Source organism: Spea bombifrons, chromosome 7, assembly GCF_027358695.1.
Source record: "Spea bombifrons isolate aSpeBom1 chromosome 7, aSpeBom1.2.pri, whole genome shotgun sequence".
NCBI classification, from domain to species: domain Eukaryota; kingdom Metazoa; phylum Chordata; class Amphibia; order Anura; family Pelobatidae; genus Spea; species Spea bombifrons.
In genome coordinates, this window is record NC_071093.1 from 37,838,675 (window position 1) to 37,857,264 (window position 18,590).

The window sequence follows — 18,590 nt, forward strand, 5'->3', positions numbered from 1 at the left end:
GTGCTTCATACGTGAATCCATTGGATCATCCCTATAATACACAAACAACACATCCCAATGAAAAGCTACAAGGATCGCACAGCAGCGGAAAGTCTGGAGCCCACAGCTTGGCCAGGAGATCACTTGGCCAAAAAGGGACTACTGTGCAAGGAAGCCATAATCATAATCAAATAGTTTGCCTCTTTCAATGGTGGGAATATCTATCCAGGATACAGGATTTTATTATGTTTTATGGTTTGGGAGCAACATTTATAAATGTGACAATCTTTGTGCTGGATTATTTTTAGACAAATTACCGGTATATATATATATGTGTGTGTATATCGCAATTTTTGATGCCACTAAGGTTAAGTAAATGTAATAAAATAAAACTGACTAAAATAAATACCCGTTTTTCCTCCGTAGCTGGCCCGTTAATGCCTGAGCTCACCGGATCACACCGTTACCGTAGGATCACCCACCCTAATTCACCACGATAACTCCGATGTGCTTCCAACTTCCTGATGTTACTGCGTCTCCATAGTAACAGAGCTGCCTATCAACACAAAGGAGGGGACAACCCGGGAGAAAAAGGTAACCGAGAGACAGAAACTAAATAATTTCTTAGTCCATATAGTTAAAATCATTTATATTAATAAATTTAGATGCACTGGGGAGAAATAAAGATATTATATCTTTTTTTTGGCGTAGTGGCATATTTCCGCATTGGTACAGTCCGTTTCTAGGCAGACGGTGCTCTTTATGAATGAAGTACTGTAGTCTGTTGCGTTATTACAGAAGGGAGGCTTCCTGTGAGTTAATTCTGGTGTGAAGAGGCAGCCATCTAGTTTGGATGAGACCAACCAACGCATTTCTCTCAATTTCATAATCTGATTTATATAATAATTTAATAAATAAATTAAACATAAATTACATTAAATAGTATTGTGTGAATATATTGCATGCATTTGAGTTAACAAGGCCTGCTTTGCAGGCTCAGGCCTCTGGCTAGAAATGGAGTGCTGCGATGTCTTGGTGCTGGTGGGCTCCAGGTTGGCCCTTGGTGGGACTGCCAAGGAAGCAATGATTTGGTACCAGTTTTTTTTAAATCACAGTAAGCCTGTTATAGTTGTGGATCACAAACACATACACTTATGGCTGCCACATTTTGCCATATAATTGCCTGGACAATCTTCGAGTGGCTGCAACTGGGCTAAGATCACGGTTGTGGGGTCCATGGGCATAGTTTTACAGATGGCAGCGGAAGTAGAGAGGAGAGACATGAGCGAGAGAAGAAAGGATAGAGAAATGAGTGACGAAAAAGACTGTGAGAAAAGGAGATAATAAAAATAGAATATAGAGAGGATAGGATAAAGAAAGGCAAGGAATAGGAGGATAGATAATGGAGACCAGGAGGGGAGAACAGAGAAAAGAAGGAAAAACAAGAAAGCCCGCCCAAACAACCCATGATTTCCTAAGACTTATTGTGTTCTGTCCGTGGTTTAAATGTGCTTGCCAATAAATCTTCTACACCCTGGTGTCCGGTGTGTTCCTAGGCAGAAGAAAGCACAACAACCATTCAGTGAATCATTCAGTGATCCAGTGTCTGCTGAGGAGCATCACCAGCGCAAGCAGCACGTTAAAAAAGACACGCTTAAGTCTTTGGGTACATTATTGTAAATATGCATAATTCTGTCTCATAATTGAGGCTGTGATTCTTAGCAAGAACTTAGCAACTTATGTCATTCAAGGTCATGCCAGCACGTTTAGGTGCTAGCTGGTGGCTAATGTTATGAGTGTACGAGGCAGACACATTGTGAAGATGTGTTATTGCAGCCATAAAAACCATGTTCTTTTCTTTGAACTCCTCCCGAACCTATTAATAATGTCCAAGCAACGTTGAAAAGGATGCACGTCATATTCCAGACATGAGCCGGTGTTTGTAATTTAGATGTCGTCTCTTACATAAGTACCCTGCTCTTATCTAATGAGTTCATTGAGCTGTTTCATTATAGTCATTTATGAACGATTTGTGTGATCAGTAACAGAAAGGTCGTCCATTAGACAGGATCTGAAACATAATTATATACGTGTGGCTTTTTATCTACCGCGCTTCTTCACATACCAAGACGCAGGTAACTATTAGCTATCATATTGTGCAGGATGGGGCACAACGGGGCATTTGCTTCGTCGTTCTTGATCTTGGCTCACAAGACAATGTCCCCGCAGGCGTTCAATGCTCCAGGAGGGATATGAGAAAAAAAAATGGTCTGAAATGATTTACAAAGCCATAGAAAGTGACAAAACAATGAAGTGAAGGAGGAATAAAGATGGGAGAAATGGCCTGCTTTTTAAACACAGATGACCACATGAACATTTTACCATTTAGTGGTCTTCTAAACCATTACAAGTTGTTTGTTAAATGGTGAAAAGAAGAAAGTGAGGTTTGTTGACTTGGCTACATGCATTTGAAAAGTAAAATTGGTCATCCCACCTAAGCTTGTAAAATTTGAACATATTTTAAGACGATTGGCCGATTTAAATTAAGGGTGTATATCACAATGACTTAGTAGGGTATGTAATAATTGGCCTGTGGATAACAGAGATCAAAAAAACAAACACTAAATATTGTTGTTTTAAAGAGACCCACACCTGATGAAGACAAGCCCAAAAAAAAGGGGGGCCTCATCCCTTGTCTACCCTGGAAAGCTCCATGAGCTTGTGTACATGGTACAGAACTCTATGGTATTTTTCCACACCAGTCAGACATCCAGCTTTTCAGACCACAGTAACCACATCTTTTCAGATCGTCCTAATTGCATACCAGTAGGTTTATCTGCCAAGTTAGGGAGCTGGTCATAGTTATGATGTAATACAAAAGAACACAATGTTGTGGGTCCCATGTGTGCATTGAATTGGCTATAAAAGCCCCTTGCATCGATAAAATAGTCTGTATAGGGATATTTTACATAATTGTCAAAAAGAAGCAGCAAAGCACCATCTTTTAAATTTTTTGAGAGATGACATTTTGTGAAAAGGTTGAAACATCAGACATTTACCCCCTGCTCCTTACAACAGCCATTCGTTTATTGGTGGGAGTAAGAAAGGTGTAAGAGGGTTATAGATGCCCTCAATGCCTTCTGCTGGTCAACCTCCCTAGTTGGCTTGTCAAAACACCTTACTGAAAGGTGAATTATACCATTGTGGCTTTTGGCATAGCTGAATTCATTTATTAAATCCATCTATATAAAGTACTTTGTTTTCCCATCATCTCAAATATCATAGACATTTAGATAAAAAGTAAGACTACTACACCTCAAGGAGGATGAGGGCTTTGGCAAAAATAGCCACTCAACCAATTGCCCGCCCTGAAGTTATAACCACCGTCCGAGCCGTACAAATTCTGGGCAATCACAACAAAAGGTTCAAATGTGGGATTTGGGGAAACAGCGTCAGATCTGTGACAATTCCACGTATTACATTTTAAAGTTCAGTACCCAAAGTAAACCACTGCTTGCGGGGGTTAATGCCACCCCCTTAAAAAGTGCCGTTTATTTATAACCCTATTATTCACTGCTCTTTGCAACTTCCCACAATAACCATCTAGGAAACACAGGTACCAAGATTTATCTATATTCATTTAATTTTCCCATTTATATAAATTTTTAAAATTTAAAGGGGGACTGTGATATCTGAGAAAACCATAATCGAGCCACACGCTAAACTATCCTTTATCATAAGCCTCTAAGCTAGTGTGATGAACAGAAAACTAACATTTATACGTTGTATATGGCCATATTAGACTCAATGAGGATACCCAATGGGACAGCCCCCTTAAAAACATGAAATAGATTTCTATGGGTCTTCTGCAGAGATCGTTGAAACTCGTTATCCAAGATAAATTCCACTGAACTCCAAGGATTGTGATTATATGGAGAAAAAAAGAAGCAGAGACAGAATAATTTAAGAATGTTCATCTCTGACTGATAATAAATTAGTCATAACAAGTATCACGCATTACAGAACAAAGGTATTTACATCATATTGACCTAGTAGTGACATCCCCTGTAGCATACCATTTATTTTAAAGTCTACAGCTGTGCTTGGAGTTATCACTCGTAAAATATACTCAGTGACAGTGAAACAGAATACAAACGAATCAAATTTGAATAGTTAAAAAAAGCTGCATCACGTGTTCATTAAGAAGTCGAACTGTCGGCACAAAAAAAAAAGAAGGGAAAAAGGAAAAAAAAAAAAAAAAAAAAAGGTGAATTATGTTGTCATTGAAAAAAAAAACTTCAATTAAATTGCACATTGAAATGTCTGGTTGAAAGAAAAAAAAAAAAAAAAGGTTAATTTGAGGGCTGCTACTAACAATGAGGTAAACTGAAGACTTTTCACTAAACAGCCTTCAGGGAAATGGCTTTTTTTTTCTTCTACTGAGTTCCAGTTTGCACGCCACAGTGATTTCGCTAGCAAAGCATTTGCATTCTCGTCCGGCTTGTATATACACTGTATACTGCGTCAGCAAAAAAAATATATATATATGTATTTATATAAATATAAATGAACAGATCACCCCCGCCCCAGCATGTTAGCGTTGTGTGTTTTTTTTTTCAATCCCATCTACAGAAACCTCATTGAAGGAATAGACATTCTACGGTATTTTGTTTTGTTCATTTGCTTTAAGGATTGGAAGATTCCCTTTCAATTTAAAAAAGCACCTTTGTAACATTGCAGAGTAAGCGTTCCCCTTTGGTACCGACAGGAACCCCATGACCGGTAGAACACTTTGGGTTCCTTCTCTCCGTCTCTCAATGGATCAAGCCAAGGGGCGTTAAGATGACTTCGTCAGGAGCAGCCCTAAACGGTACGAAACCGGAATACTGTGCCGTCTGGCAATACCAAACTAGACAGGCTTTGATCTCTTGGCTCCTTTGTGCATTTGAATGGTTGCGGTGCCAAGAATCCCTCTCCCGTGTGTCGTTGGCATCTTCATTTCTCTAGTCAGCGAGGCCAGCCTCACTCTGCCTTGAAATGCTGCTGGGTCATAGGCAAAGTTCATAAATACTCAACGTTTTGGGTCATCGACTCCTGTTGCGAAGGATTAAAAACAGGCGCCGGGTACAGTAATAAAGGTCAATTTGCTTGTCAGTGTAAAGCGTTCTTCGCAAGTCCCCGTCACAGTGCAGACCTGACGGCATGTATATGCTCAGGAGCTCAGTCAATGATATTTGTATTTGGTTATGGAAAGAAAAAGGACTCTCCACTTGATCCAAAGTGCATAGTGAGAAGTCAATATCTTTTCTTCTTCTCGGTTCTCTTGTCCGTTTGAGACATTCTCCTGAGAAGGCAGTGTCCTCAGGGGTCTTCGGACAACCCCCAGTCCCGTTCCCCGCCCCCCCCCAAAAGAAATTACAATATTCATTCCGTTAAAAAGTCATCATATATAGATCTTCTTCACATCAGCCGGGTAAACATACTTTGCCTGCAAATAATAGTCCCACTATTGTAAAGAAAATTGATAAGACAAACAGTACATAGGATGACCCAACGACAGTATTGTTGGGCAGTTTGTAAGGTTGGCCCCCAACTTCATTGATGTAAAATCCTATTGGGAAGATTAATGCTGCCATACAGAAGAGGATCACTGCAGAAGAAAGGGGACACAAAGATTAGAATTTTCATCTATGCAAAGCTTTTATTTAAGAAAACATTTGCTAAAAGTCTAAGGTCTGACAAACGGCATGGATGACAATAAGGAGGTGGCATCTCACAGCGGCTCAGCATACTTACTGCCGGTAAAGGCTATCCAGCGGGCGTATTTAGTCGCTTCTCTCCTCCAGTGAGACGCCACTAATAAACCACAAGTAACAGTCAATGATATGATTCCCATGATGATGAAGAAGAGTGTGGTCACCCATTCCGGAGGGAGCCGCGGAGGGATACACGTTCTGTCACGTCCGTGTATGGTTTGACATTGTCTAACCAGGCCGACTGTCAGAGCACCTGGAAATTAGAGAGAGAGTGTTAGTATGACTGTGTGTGAGATGTCTAATATATTTATAAATAATTATACACACACACAAATATATATATATATCCCCCCAAAGAGGTCTCTATCCTTATTAAAAACAGTGCTAAGAAGAAGAAAAAAAAAACATTTTTTACATTGCTCCGACATCCTTTTTCTCTAGCACTACAAGAAAAAAAACACAAACACTATATGGTAATATGTAAGGTAAGCCTGTTAGTTCCATCGGCACGTTAATAAGAATGTTCTGGGGTCTGCTCTTTTAATCTCATTAGGGGCTACGCCGGGGACAACACAGCTCATCATTCACTCCTCCTGAGTAGTGGTAGCGTTACGCAGAACGCACAGCATCAAAGGGCTTTCAGAGGTTAAAGGTTAATGAATTAACATTACGATGTCATCAGGCGCGTCCTTAGTTCATGAGATAAGAGGGAAACAAGTCCGCACTTGCCCTTGCAATTGCCCGGGCCTCAATCCAGACGGTGAAGGCGATCTCATGAACCGTATCTAATGAATAGTTAAAACCTTGTTTTTAAACATGCTGAAAACGTGCAAAACCCCCACTCCTATATGGACTTGGAGATATATATATATATATATATATACCGTATTTGCTCGATTATAAGACGACCCTGATTATAAGACGACCCCCCAAAATCTGAATATTAACTTAGGAAAAAAAGAAAAAGCCTGAATATAAGACGACCCTAAAGGAAAAAAGTTTTACCAGTAAATGTTAATTCATGTAAACTATTTTTTTTAATAAAAGCTATGATTGAGAAAAATATTTTTTTTTTGTTTTTATTTCTTGTATTTTCCAACCTGTCCCCCAGTTACGCACATCTGCCCCCAGGCTTGCCACTCCAATATGGCACTGTGGCCCATGATATGCCTTTTAACCCTCTATATGCCACTGTGCCCCATGGTATGCCTTTTGACCCCCTATGTGCCACTCTGCCTCCAGAAATGCCTTATACCCCTATATCCCATTCTGGCATTTAGGGGGTTAAAATGCATATTATGGGGCAGAGTGGCATATAGGGAGGTATAAGGCATTCCAGGAGGCAGAGTGGCATTAAGGGAGTTAAAAGGCATTATATAGAGCACTCTGCCTCCAGAAATGCCTTATACCCCTATATGCCACTCTGGCATTTAGGGGGTTAAAAGGCATATTATGGGGCAGAGTGGCATATAGGGAGGTATAAGGCATTTCAGGAGGCAGAGTGCACTATTAAATGCCCCCTTAACGCCACTCTGCCTCCTGAAATGCCTTATACCTCCCTATATGCCACTCTGCCCCATAATATGCCTTTTAACCCCCTAAGTGCCAGAGTGGCATATAGGGGTGTAAGGCATTCCAGAAATGCCCTACACACACACACACACACACACACCGGTGCTTCCAATTTCCTGCTGTATTGCCGGGGCAGCGGGTTGACGTCTCATTCCACGGCAGCCGGAAGGAGGTGGAGTTGGCAGCGGGGGTTTGTATGCGTCCGTCGCAAATACCTTCCCCGGCTGCCAGAGATCAGGAACTCTTGAACTCTGATCTCTGACAGTCGGGGAAGGTATTTGCGACGGACGCATACAAACCCCCGCTGCCAACTTCACCTCCGGAAGCACCGGTAAGTGTGTGTGTGTGTGTGGGGGGGGGGCGACGACAGGAGGATCCAGGTCCCCTGCAGCGGTGCGGGGGATCTGGATCTTAGTCTCCTAATCAGACCTCTATTTGAGGTCTGATTAGAAGACGACCCCGATTATAAGACGAGGGGTATTTTTCAGAGCATTTGCTCTGAAAAAAACCTCGTCTTATAATCGAGCAAATACGGTATATATATATATATAGATTGCGCTCATCCTAACCAAAGAAAAGGTTCACTACGCGAGTGAGACATGCCATCGAGCGGGTATTCCCTGAAGGAATTAGGTTTTAAAGAATATTTAAGTTGATTAGGTCTACGCCGGGGTCAGGAGGCAGAAAGGTCGTTACAGGGCAGATCTTTGCCATCATTGTTAAATCGCTTTGCTCTGTGGCTTCAGGGCACGGTAATTATTAATATGCCGCCTCTGCCAAAAGTCATTGCTTTGTTGGCGTAGGCGAAGCGGAAACATGCGATCGTTTCATCGCTCCCAGCAGACTGGAAAGATATGACAAATATACCACTTCCAAGAACGCGGAATCCACAACCAGACGCTTACAGGGAACGTAGGGAATTCTGGCGTTAATGAAAGAGTAATGGTGGGTATTACCAATCTATAATTATATATATATATATATATATATAAAGGTTTTCTTCTTATTAAAAGTCATGTGTTTTCATGGGGTCCATTTTTTTTTTTTTGGACAATTTCATGTTTTATTCTAGAAGCAGAAAAAGCCTCCAAAACGTCATTTTATTGACTGAAAACAATGAAAGGCACAGTCGGTAACAGAGATGTTAAAACAGACCGTGGGTTCCAAAAGCAACTAACCTCATTACTCGGGCGTCCTAATGTCATAAGATCTCCTATAAGAGACTGGAAGGAGAGCCTCGGAGCCGCGCAGGTGCCCGGGACTATTCCCATGAACCTGCCCGAGCACCATGTGGCCCGCAGTCCCAAGCAACTATTCGCCGAGACGGACCATCTCTGCAAAGGAGGCGCTGCCGAGTAATGAGCATACCCGGGTTTCTGCCCCAATCTCAAGATGAAGGGGTAGACTCTAGTCTACACTCCTGCGATCATACAAAAGACTCCCGATTGGTGTTTTTTTGCTACCAGTATGTTATGGTTGATATCCCTGCTTGAATACAGGTGACTCAATTCAATGCATCTTTAAATAATGACAAGTCATTTGGGTAACAAATAGACTCTTCATGATGCATACAGGGGTTTAAATACAGCCCCCAGCCGGTCAGAATATCACATGCGCAGAGATGTGCTCGTCGTGCACATTGAATCGCATGGGGTGAGGAAAGGGGTAAACGTGTGTGGGGGGATTGTGCAGAATGCCCCCCATGCGTTTATGAGGGGGACACCGTGAGAACGTAAAAGGAACACTTTAAGAAGAGGCGCAGTCTCATACCCCATAGAAGAAGAGCAACGGCCCTGAGCGCAATCATCTCTTGCTCCAAGGCGGGCCGTCGCGGACTGCCCCGTTTAGCCCGGCTTGTGTACTGAAAGCCTGGACCGAGCGACGCTAAAAGAACAAAGCGGACACTGTCTGGAGCGTAAAATACCAGGAGGAGCCGAGTGCGCGCAGGAGAAGCCGGCTCTGTCATCTCCAAACACTAAGGAGAATGAAAGGTACAAAGAGACCCATTCTTCCCACCCGGCCCGCGAAATAAAGAGACAAAAACCGTTAACACTTTCACTGCCGGCAACGGCACGGAGATTAGTCGGTGGTCCATGTATGTGCAGCCTTGCGCATGTTCACGCAAACTATTCTTTACATCTGAACACACTCATACTCACAGCCGGTATACCAGCCAGCTGCCCCGCACCTCCAAGTAAAGGAACGTACGGCGATGGCAACAGCTGGACTGCCACCTTTACAAAACGGAGCATTCCTCCCCAGCCATAGATATATCGCTTTCTCTTGAATAGCGTTACATAGACTTAGTGTACAGAACCGTAAAGCCATAGGTCTTAAAACCTTAACCAGCCGTTGGTCTCGTCTTAGATTCACGAGTCATATGCATGTTTTAATACTAGACTTTAACACCTCTGCCGAGAGGCTGCCCAACTTTACCGAGATGGTAGTAGATATGTACTGCAGGGCAAACGAGGAACACGCATAGGAAAGTGATCGATCTGCTTTAAATATAGCCATTTAAGAACAGCCAATAGTGATCACTATGGAAGAGAAAAAAAAATTAAAACATTTAAAAAAGCCAAAGGTAGTTGACCTGATCTAGAGTGCATTTTAAAGGGACAGCATCACCTTATTCATTAAAAATAAATAAATATATATATATATCACTTTCGGGGGACGTTACTGGGGTGCTGTGTCATTTTCCTATACTATTTGTTTCTTATTATAAAAATGTTCAAAAGTAAAATAAATCAGATGATATCCCCCCCATTTGCTGTTAATCCGCTCTTATCTACTGCTCCGTGACTTTCATTTCTTTAGGAAAATGTCTCTTTAAAGCGAATCCCTCGGATCAGGTAGGTGACACGAAGCACGAACGCGACAGCCATAAAACCAGAAGCCCCGAACATGCGTTGTAAAGCGCCGCGCTCAGTGCCACAGAGACGTGCAGGGAAATAATTAGCAAGAGCCAGCCGCACGGCGGGGAAAAGGCTTCCGCGGAAAGCTCGCGCAGGACGCTCTTTTGGTCGTCACGTTCGAGGCCTGGAGGGATACAAATGCGATTTCTTTTCAATTAGGCTAAGCAGCGCATGCATAAATTAATCATACGAATCTAAAAGGAAGTCTATGCAAATCAGGCTCACACATTTGCTCTGGAAATAAACAAACCTCCTCGCCGTTTAGCCATCATCAAGGCAAATCTTTGGGGTGTACCGAAGTAAAAAGAGCTTGCCGGTGGCCGACCTCACGTCTAGACAAACCAGCGCGGCTCGATTTGGAACCGTGCGGCAGAAGGGGAGCATGAAGGAACCGAGCATGCGCAGTACACTAGTGGCACTACCCGCCAGGAGCGGGGCAGGTAAAGGTGGTAAGGAAAAAGAGTGCCTGGGGGGACACCATGCGATTCACTGGAAGATGGGCAACGGCAAGGCAAACACCATGCCTCCCAACTCTCCTGCTATGTAGTAGTGCATACCTTTCAAGCTCCGCCCCCCTGTGTTCGGATTCGCCGGGGGAGAAAGTTGGGAGGTATGAAACACTTAACTTCAGTTATATCCGGGGAATAGACAGTTAATAAAGAACACATCGAGTGTCCGCCATGTCAATAAATGATACGTTGAATGAAGAAGAGCCTCCACTACATAATAGTTCCCCCACCCCCCGCCTGAACGCCACATGCCCGTTAACACGAATGCTACATACATGCTACCGAGCTGGCCCAAGAGGATTTCTGTGCCGCGTCACACACATGTAGCGGTGCAGAAATGCTTCTCTTTCTCCACGGATCTATCTGCAATACTCTGGCTTCTTGGAATACTTCTACAAAAGGGCGGAGCCAAAGCGCTACCATGGGGACAGCCTCTCCCCGGCTCCTCCAATCAGGGGAAAGGGTGTTCATAGAGACTCCGCCCTTTTGCGCAACACCTGGCTAATGGAACGGATACCAGGGAGAAGAGGACGAAGAAAGAAGACAGGAGAAAAAGGAGACGGGAACATGGAAGCGATCAGCAGAGAACGTAGGCAGAAATTGAGAGCGGGTCAGACCGCGAGAGCAAAGAAAGCAAGAACAGCGGTTTTGGGTTTTTTTTCTCGCCAATAGGGTCGTCTTATAATTAGGCCTTTAGTTTTTTCTTTCATCAAGATCCAAAATTTGGGTGGGGGGTAGTCTTATAATCCAGTATATATATATAAAAAAATGTTGCCCTCGCACAAGTGGCACCTTGTGATCTGTGTGAACGATCGAAGCTTCTTCTTCAAACTGCAGATTGTGATGAATGTTTAATTTCTATTTATTAATAATTCACATTTCGTTCGATGTGGGACGGGACTTCAATATTTTGCTTCGCTGGAAACACATAGTCGGATGCCAAGTAAAGCTCCATGAAATTAAATAAACTGCCATTTAATGCGCCGATCCTAAATAAACATTCACGGGGGGGGGGGACGACAGCGCATTAGAAAGCAATCTAAGAAAAGAGAAGCGCGCACAGAGATTTGATTAGGTTTTAAACGAATCGGATTTAAGGGAAATTATCTTTGTGCCGGAAAGCATGTTCCTCGAGGACGTCTCGCCCGGTACGGGGAACCTTAAGGTAGCCGTTGTTTACAACAAGGCCGTGTTAAAAAATTACCCCTGAGGTTTTTCCCATTAAACGCGATTAGATTGTCATTGATAAATCTGGCAGACGTTCGGCTCGAACACGAAATTGTTTAAAGCCGGCGCACGTTATTCCCGAGGGGGGCTTTGCCTTCGCTGGCAGCTTTCGGAGAAGCTCTCTCATAAATGATATTCTAGGAAGCAGCCGGCGGCTCCTGAAGAAGAGCGCGATAGAAACAGGATAAGAGTAATTCAATCAGACCTATTAGCCAGCATCTATTCAGCTGGAAGAACACAATTATATATTATATATATAATATTATATTAGTTCTAATAATCCCAGTTCTACACATGACGGGCCCCTAAGCATGCGCTCTCAAGGGCTTCCGTTTAAGCTTTTAGCTCGAGTGGATGTCAGCTTCGCCTCTTGGGTAACCCGTTTATTCGGACAATCTTTTATTTCATGCGTATGTGATATATAATGTGACGTAAATGATAAATGTTAATACAGGGAGGAAAATCTCACAAGGTTTGTCAATAAGAACCTGAACTAAGAAAAAATATAATAAAAGATAAAATCACGGAGATACCCAGGGAAATTCTGGTAATGGGATTCCTCACAGAAAGAACATTTTTATCTGTATATATTGCAGAGGAAAATGTGCAAATAGTTTTATGTTCCAACATAGAATTGGCAGCAAATTATTTTGTCTAAGAGCAAAAAAATATATATATATATTTTTTAATAAAATCAGACTTAATCTAGGCCTTGGCAATAAAGGAAAAATAATTTAAAATGTCATAAAAAATGATATATATGTCATTCGACTACGATCAAGTCGAGCTGGGACAGAATTTTCTCTTGTTTTTATCCGTTTCCTTCATGTAAATGAGAATGTTCTCGGCCCATAACGTAGCGCGCTGACTAGTAAACATTTCTCTTGGCTAGCGATGTATGATTTTACGCTGCATGTGCACACATGCACACGTCTGATGCTGCAGTCCCACTACACAGCCGCTTGCACCATCAGCAATGTGTGAAGTCAGCTTCCCTGCGACGAGGCGAACGTGAAACCGTTTAGACGGCAAATCCTGACTTACTGCAGGATTTGCATTATTTTTAAGGCTAGAGACACGCGGCGGCTGTAAAGCGCCAGCTCTTCATTCTCAGACGGTTACAATGCGGCTGTCCGTTATTAGAACGGAAAGATAGAGATGTAGAACGCAGAGGAGACGGCTCAGTGTGACAGCGCGGCGACTTCAACGAAACCAAGAACGTTCATATTACCAGCGGAGGAACCCATGTCTGCCACACGCGCACGCGTCACCCACCGGATCACGCATGGCTGCCTATCCTGGCACGTTCGCGCAAAGTAACTGAACCATGCGGAAGAGCAAATACTTATTTACTATCTGATCTGTGCTTTTAACCATTTGAGCACCAGAGGCGAGTGTCCATATAACTTAACGGGCCATTCTACAGCCATCTAACTTTCCCTGCTGACTTCATAACGTTTAACCCCTTGTAATATTGGGGTATCTTGCTTTTCCTAGCTTACAACCCCCCCAACAAATATATTCTTAAAGGGGCTATTGATGTTTGCCTCGCTCACCCCGTCTCACAGTGAAACGCGAAGGGTCTTACTTTCTTTGCAGCTGCATCGACCGCCATAGAAACATCTAAATACATAAAGGGATTCAACAAAGTACAGGAGGGAAGTTTATTTCAAAGGAGGAGAAATGTTACAAGAGGCCAGAATCTAAAGTCACAGGCTTAGACGTAACGTAAGGAATGATGGTAGGTGAACTGCCACCCAGCAGAAGTGGTAGCAGCTAGTACAGTGAGCCAATTTAAACATGCATGGAATAGGCTCCTAAATCTAAGACGAGACCGAGGACTGATGAAGGTCTGAGTGTTTACAGCGTTTAAATGGGCAGACAGGACGGGCTTAATGGTAGCGATCTGCCGTCACGTTCTGTTTCCAAAAGGCGGCAGGGCTCAGGATTTAACCCCCTCTTGACCCGTCCTTGCCACGGGCATTTTTGTCAGCTGTGGCATCAACAGAAAGTTGCTGGAGCGGATAGCTCTGCAGAGCGTTGCACAGGGTGACACTCCGCGGATCAGAGGCTTGGGTTTAGGACTGAAACCTTCAACTCCTCCGTGCCACCGACGCGACGGCCGCCAGACAGAAAAACGCGCCATCTATTCAATCAGAATAGGAGAACGGAGCGGGTCTGCAGAGAGCTTCACGTGGGAAGGACGCCGATTATTATATATTTCAGTAAAAGGGACAGAAATGCCCAATGACGTTACTGTCCCCCCCGAAAACATTTCCGAAGCATCACCATGTTTCAGGCTAATCGAGCTCTCGTAGGAACTGACGCCATCGCACGATCCAGACCGCTACGATCACTAACACAATCTACGCCTGCTCGTACCAAGTTATCACGCTAAAAAAAAAGTGCGAATTCTGTACAAATTGTAAACCACAACAAACTGAATAAGCCAACAGCTCTAGCGTTTATTATATTCTTGCGTAACAATTGAGTGCTTCTAGGAATTACAATCCAAGCTACGTTTAATGTACGGTAACCGCTTAGACACGGATCAAGTACTAGACTAGATTGTAAGCTCACAAGGGCAGAGCCCTCACCTCCTTTGGAATCAGTTAATGTGCGTGACCCACTGATTGTAACAGAGCTATGGACACTGCAGGCGCTATATAAATAAATGTAATACTTGCTCACCGATTATTAGATCTGCAGGCAACGGAGGCTAGTAACTCAAGAACCAACTCACTTGGAAGGTAGCCACGCAAGGAGGACTTCTGTTTGCAAAGGAGCTTGCATTTTAATTCCTGAAAGTGTTCTATAAACACACATACAAGGTACCCGGAACGCCCAAATATTTTAAGGACAATTTAACAAAATACAGGTATTTTCTTATGAAACAAGGTTTTTGTAGAACGACCCGGTTCCAACGGATTTACAAAGGTTGGGTCCTCGCTTATTCGCTTACAAAATCAGCAACATCCTTAACGAAAAGATAAACGACGACCGAAGACGCAGAAAGGATAAAAGATGCCGCGATCTCCTACTTTGCTCGACATGGAGCGGAATCACCGTTAGTGAATAGATCTGTGGACGGGGCGGACAGATATACGAAGAGGCTCGGATTATTCACAAAGACACGATATGCGAAGATCAGCCAAGAAATGTGCAAAATTCTTCATCATTGTTAACCCTTTCAATCCTGCTCTGAGAGCCACAAATACATATAGGAAGCCCCCAATAAATAATAAAAGTTAAGGCAGTAACACGCCTGGCTAAAGGGGTATTTTAATCCTATAAATAAAAGCTCTATGTTAAAGTGATCACTGGTAAAGGGTTAATATGCAGTAACCCATGGCTTCAGCTCACATCTGTGCCAGAGGTGCAGGCTTTTAATTCTCCTCCTCTCACCCCACATCCCTGCCTGTCTGTGGCATCTCTGCCTATGCAGCAACCCCTATCACGGCCATCCATCCCGAGCCTGCTGAGGGTTAGACCTCAGAGCAGGTGGATTCATAGAGATTGGCTGGCTCTGTAGGATCCTTCTCCTCCATTCCTTCCTTGGATCGTGCCCTTCACTGACTCCTTCTCACCCCCCCTCTCCATTAGCTCCCCCATCACCGCCACGCTCTGCTGCCCCCCACCCTGCCCCCGTCTCCCCATTCTCACCTGCAGACTCCCCGGTGTTTATCCAGTCCGGGTTAGCGATACTGGCGATCGCAAAAATATCGGCGGCCAGAAACAGACATCCTGAAATGATGGTCAGTTTATCCATATCTTCCCCCCCGCCGCCGCCGGGGCTCCGGGTTCCCGCTCCCCTCTCAGACGGAGGGGGGGAGATCCCTCGGTGAATAACACGAACCCAGCGCTGAGACCGGGCCGTACACTGACCCGGAACTCAAACCTCTTCTCCCCACAGATCTCCGGAAGTCAACGAAACACCAGTCCGCCTCCAACACTCTATCGGGATTACTCCGCCCACTTCTTGTTGCTACGGAAGCTGTCACGGGCCGAATCTCCCTAGCAACTGCCTGTGCTGAGGGATTCTAAGTTGCGTGATGCTTCCTTATAAACTCTTCTGTCTCTTTTTCCTCCCCTGAGGGCCCTCAGAATGTTTGCTGCTTCTAGTATGTTTATTAATAAAGTTAATGAACTCATGTGATTGTGGCAGAGTCTATGATACGAATTACACCTTTGCTGTATAAGTATTATTATTTATTGTTTTATATAGCGGCATCAATTTCCATAGCACTGTATTAGTATGTACATTATTTGACAATATGATTGGTTATTCAGTTGCCGGATGGACCGTTAGGTTCCGTTTGGCAGCTGTCTTCACGTTCATTATTCTACGGTATTTGGGTCTAATGTGTGATATATTGTTGCTAACAAGCCTGGATTTGCCACGCCATTCCTGACAGCAGCATTATAATACCTGTCGTCATGGAAACTTTGACTTGTCATTATCTAAAGATATATGTAATTGTCGCCTTTATTCAAGCAGGGATATCAGCCATAACATATTGATAGCAAAAGCAACTGGGAGTCTTAAATATATATATATATATATATATATAATCACAGCAGCTCCAGGCTGAGAATCGGCCCCTTCACCCTGAGATTTGGGGAAAGACCCTGAGACTCTGGGCAAACCCTGGGTATGTTGGTAGCTTTGGGGGTCCTGATCGGACACCGTCCATCTATAAGAGACAGGGATGGGATGCTGAATTGCATCGGACCACTACCCTCCATAACGTGCAGAGGGAGGCATTGCGCGGGTGGCGTGCTGAACTATAATGGTAAGTAATAAAACACGCTTACTGCACACATGCTACCCAGCATTTTGATTCATCATAGCAAGAGTAGTACCCGCCAAATGCCAGATTCTCTGGACAAGTCCCGCCACCCTGCAGAATCTAAGACGTTTAGCGACATTCATTGAGCGAGTGACGCTGCTTGTAATAAAGCGAGTGAAGATGGCAGCTCTCACGTAATTCGCCCCCAGGCATCGGCAGCAAAAGATTAGAAATGTTTAGATGCAAAGGGTTTGTAGTAAAAATGTGAATCTGGTATTTTCATGGAGAAAGTGGGGGGCAAAGCTATATCTAATATCTGTAGAGCTAATTCATTTCTCATCTTGATTTTCACTCCCTTCTCCAGCTTCAAAATCTGCAGGGACTGAATTCGTTCTAAATCCAACATGCATGGCCAGCAACATGTGAAACATATATGTCATATGTAGCCAATAAACAGCTCATTCAAATGAACAAAACGAGTCGCTTGTTTTAGGGGGAGTGGTTGGAGGCATGGTTTGGGGGCGGGGCTTTACTATACCCCTCAAATTGCATGTTATCTCATTCACAGCTTTCATGAGGTGAAGCCGGGTACAGAAATAGAAGGACCTCAGAGGAGGGAGGCTTCTACTTCAAAGTTCTTTAACACCCATTTTCTTCAGTGGGACTGTCTGAGAATCAGGCCTGCTAGGCGGAGGAGCTCAAACGGCTCCCAGCAGGGGCTCACTGTATGGTGGGATAGATGGGGATGGATCAGGGTCACGGTACGTCACGTGACCCTGTGGTGAAACCGAGGCTGCCCACACATATGGAGAGAAAGCTGCAGGAGCGGTGAGCAGGTGGGATGTATGTATATGTGTTTTTATACATGTATGTATGTGAGCATGGATGTGTGTGCGCGTCGGCATGAGTGTGTGTAATTTGTGTTTCCATACATGTGCCAGAGTGCATGTTGGAAGGGGGGGGAGGCACAGACCAGCTGTTAAAGTTGGGGGGGGCTTGTGGTTTTTAGCTACACCCCTTCCAGGAACATTTAATGTGACGCTAACACAGTTACTGATAGGTTGTTACTATAGTAATCATGGTTGGATTAGCAGCGGAGCACTTGCTCCTGTGCCCCAGCATTCTGGGGGCCCCGGCCTTCCAATGGATCCACACATCTCAACTGCCCCACAAAGCAGCGATCTGATTGGGTCCTGAAATGCGCAAGCAACCATCCTCACTTACAGACACTGTGTGCCCCGAAACGACATTAATTTGCAGGACATGCAGCGGCAGTGATGGATGATGATTGCCCCACAGCAAGGGAGCTACAGGCCACAAGATGTACAGGAGCTTAGTGGAGGATGCAGTAACTCCTGTATGTGCGTGCATTTGTAGATGTGATATTTGAATACGCTGTAAAGAACGCTTTGAAAAATAGACATGTTCATGTTTTATCATAACGCAAAGTCAACAGAAGAAAAATCTAAAATCAAACCGCGTGTGTACAGAACAGAAAGGATGAAAAACGTAGAAGGCAGGAAAATGGATAGGATAAAATAAATTGGCAAAGAGGGAGGAAAGGGTAGAACAGAAGAAGGGGGGGGAATCCAGGGGGGGGGGGCTTCCTGCGTAATTGCTTCAGGCTCAAAGCTCCTTAATATGGCCGTGATCATTAAATCATCTTAAAAGTTTGCATTTTTTTGTGATTTAGGGGCAGCTTCGCGTCCCTGACACCGCAATGTATATTAACATACTCTGTGAGTAACCCTCTTTAATATGCATTCTTCTGACTTTGCAATACAATTGTTGAGTGAGCACAGAGGAAATTATTCCGTGAGTCTAGCAACATCAGTTTGA

At 43.9% G+C, this 18,590-nt stretch overlaps 1 protein-coding gene across 1 annotated transcript; it reads right to left on the minus strand.

The window, feature by feature from the left end:
- Nucleotides 1-4,644: 4,644 nt before the first annotated feature.
- Nucleotides 4,645-15,853, minus strand: MOSMO (modulator of smoothened). Its single transcript, XM_053470763.1, has 3 exons — nt 15,625-15,853; nt 5,776-5,988; nt 4,645-5,629 (listed from the first exon to the last, which is right to left on the minus strand). The coding sequence occupies exons 1-3, from the start codon at nt 15,728-15,730 to the stop codon at nt 5,445-5,447; spliced, it is 504 nt and encodes a 167-aa protein (XP_053326738.1). The 5' UTR covers nt 15,731-15,853; the 3' UTR covers nt 4,645-5,444.
- Nucleotides 15,854-18,590: the final 2,737 nt, after the last annotated feature.